Here is a 1,752-nt window from a genome sequence, read left to right on the forward strand (position 1 = left end):
TTGGATTAAATGAGAAGAGAAATTAAAAACAAAAAAAAAAATGGATTAACATAAATAAAAATTGAAAATTGTGCAAAAAAAAAAAATTAATTATTGATTTTTACTTATTTTGTTTTATTTATGCCCTCATTCGCATTGTCAATATCAAAAAAATTTTATTATTTTCTTACGAGTGAATGAAAGATTTTTAAAAATGGGCAAAACTGAAAATCGAGTAATTGCTTTTTAAGAATAAGTATATAATGAATTGGAAATTACTTTTGTTAGTAATTGTACAGCACTTAAGTAAAAGAATAAGTTCAGAAATGTTAGTAAAGTATAGAAAAAGAAAATGTAACATAAATGTTCGAGTAAATTCAAATGAAATGAATGTTTTGATAAAACATTCAGGATTGTGTGTGATATGATTAAGGTGTTATAATTAAAAGAAGATATTAGAGCTTGAAAAGAATATTTATTTTTAAAAAAAATAATCAAACCTATGCTTTAACAGCATAAACTCTTGGAGGAAAAGCACATAACTTCCTGTGAGCTTTTCTAGTTTTGATATTCCTCTCGCTTTTTGACAATTTCCTTCTTAGGGCTCTGGTTTTCTTTGGCCTGAGATCCAAAGGTTTGAATTTCTTGGTTCTGTAAAATTTACGAAGATTTTCCTTTTGCTTCTGGTGCATAACAATGTAAACCCTAGCGATGGCTTTCCTGACAACTCTTCTGCAAATACATAATAAATTTGTCAAATAAATGATTGTTTTAAAAAAAAGCAAAGTAAATTATTAATAATAAATAAAAATCACAAAATACACAATCACAATCTACACTATTACTGAGTTTTATTTTTTTATAAAATGTGAATAAGTGTACTAAATTATGCCCCATTAATTTTGAGGTTAGAATTTTTAAGCCAAACATTTTATATAAAACCTACATTTTGGATAGCTTGGATGCAGCTCCACCAGTAACTTTAGCTACCCGAAGACTTGTTAATTCGGTTTTAAGCTCTTCTAATTGTTTTAGAAGATCTTTTTTATCTTTTGTTCGCAATTCTGAACATTTAACTTTACCCTGCCAACAAAAATATTTTTCATGTAATAAATGTAATTAAAAAATGTTTTAACACTTCGAAACATATAAAATTCATAATTGATACTATTTCAAATTCAAACTGTATCAAAATGAACAAAAAATATTAAATGTGAAAAAGAGATTGCACAGATAAAAAAAACAAAAATGAAAAATAACTAACCATCTTGTTGGAATTTGAGTTTATTCCAAACTAAACGTGTTCGTTTAAACTACGCAAAAGCAACGATACGAACGAGAGCGCAATGGCGGAACGCAGATCAATTTTTTAAAAATGCTTGAATATATATGTTTTTCCGAAATCAAATTTTTATTTTTATTTCGAATTAAATAATTTGTTATTTTGTAATTAAATTATAAAAATAAATAAAATTAACGGATTATCACGTTACAATTTTATTTTTTGCTGCCATTAAATTAATTCCCAAACGTAAGTCACGTGGTCTACTAAAAAAAAAAAAAATGGAAGACAACTAAATTGAAAATAAAAGTAATTATTTTTATAAATTATTTAAAATTTAATTATATAAGTAATTTTTTAAATTTATAATCGTGATAAAAAATTCAAAACAAAAAAAATATTTTATGCAAAAAATTAAAATTGAATGCGGTTCGTTGGAACCTTTGAAAATTTTATTATTTTATTATAATTATTTTTTTATGACAAAAAAA

The 1,752-nt window shown here is 24.3% G+C and overlaps 1 protein-coding gene across 1 annotated transcript; it reads right to left on the reverse strand.

The window, feature by feature from the left end:
- Positions 1 to 479: 479 nt before the first annotated feature.
- Positions 480 to 1,246, reverse strand: Phum_PHUM109840 (60S ribosomal protein L35, putative; the record flags this gene model as incomplete). The annotated part of the gene is made up of 3 exons (XM_002424070.1): positions 480 to 711; positions 926 to 1,062; positions 1,244 to 1,246. 3 exons carry the CDS (start codon positions 1,244 to 1,246, stop codon positions 480 to 482), a joined length of 372 nt encoding a protein of 123 aa, XP_002424115.1.
- Between the last annotated feature and the right edge of the window lie 506 nt (positions 1,247 to 1,752).

Source organism: Pediculus humanus, genomic scaffold, assembly GCF_000006295.1.
Source record: "Pediculus humanus corporis 1103172107458 genomic scaffold, whole genome shotgun sequence".
Lineage (NCBI taxonomy): Eukaryota > Metazoa > Arthropoda > Insecta > Psocodea > Pediculidae > Pediculus > Pediculus humanus.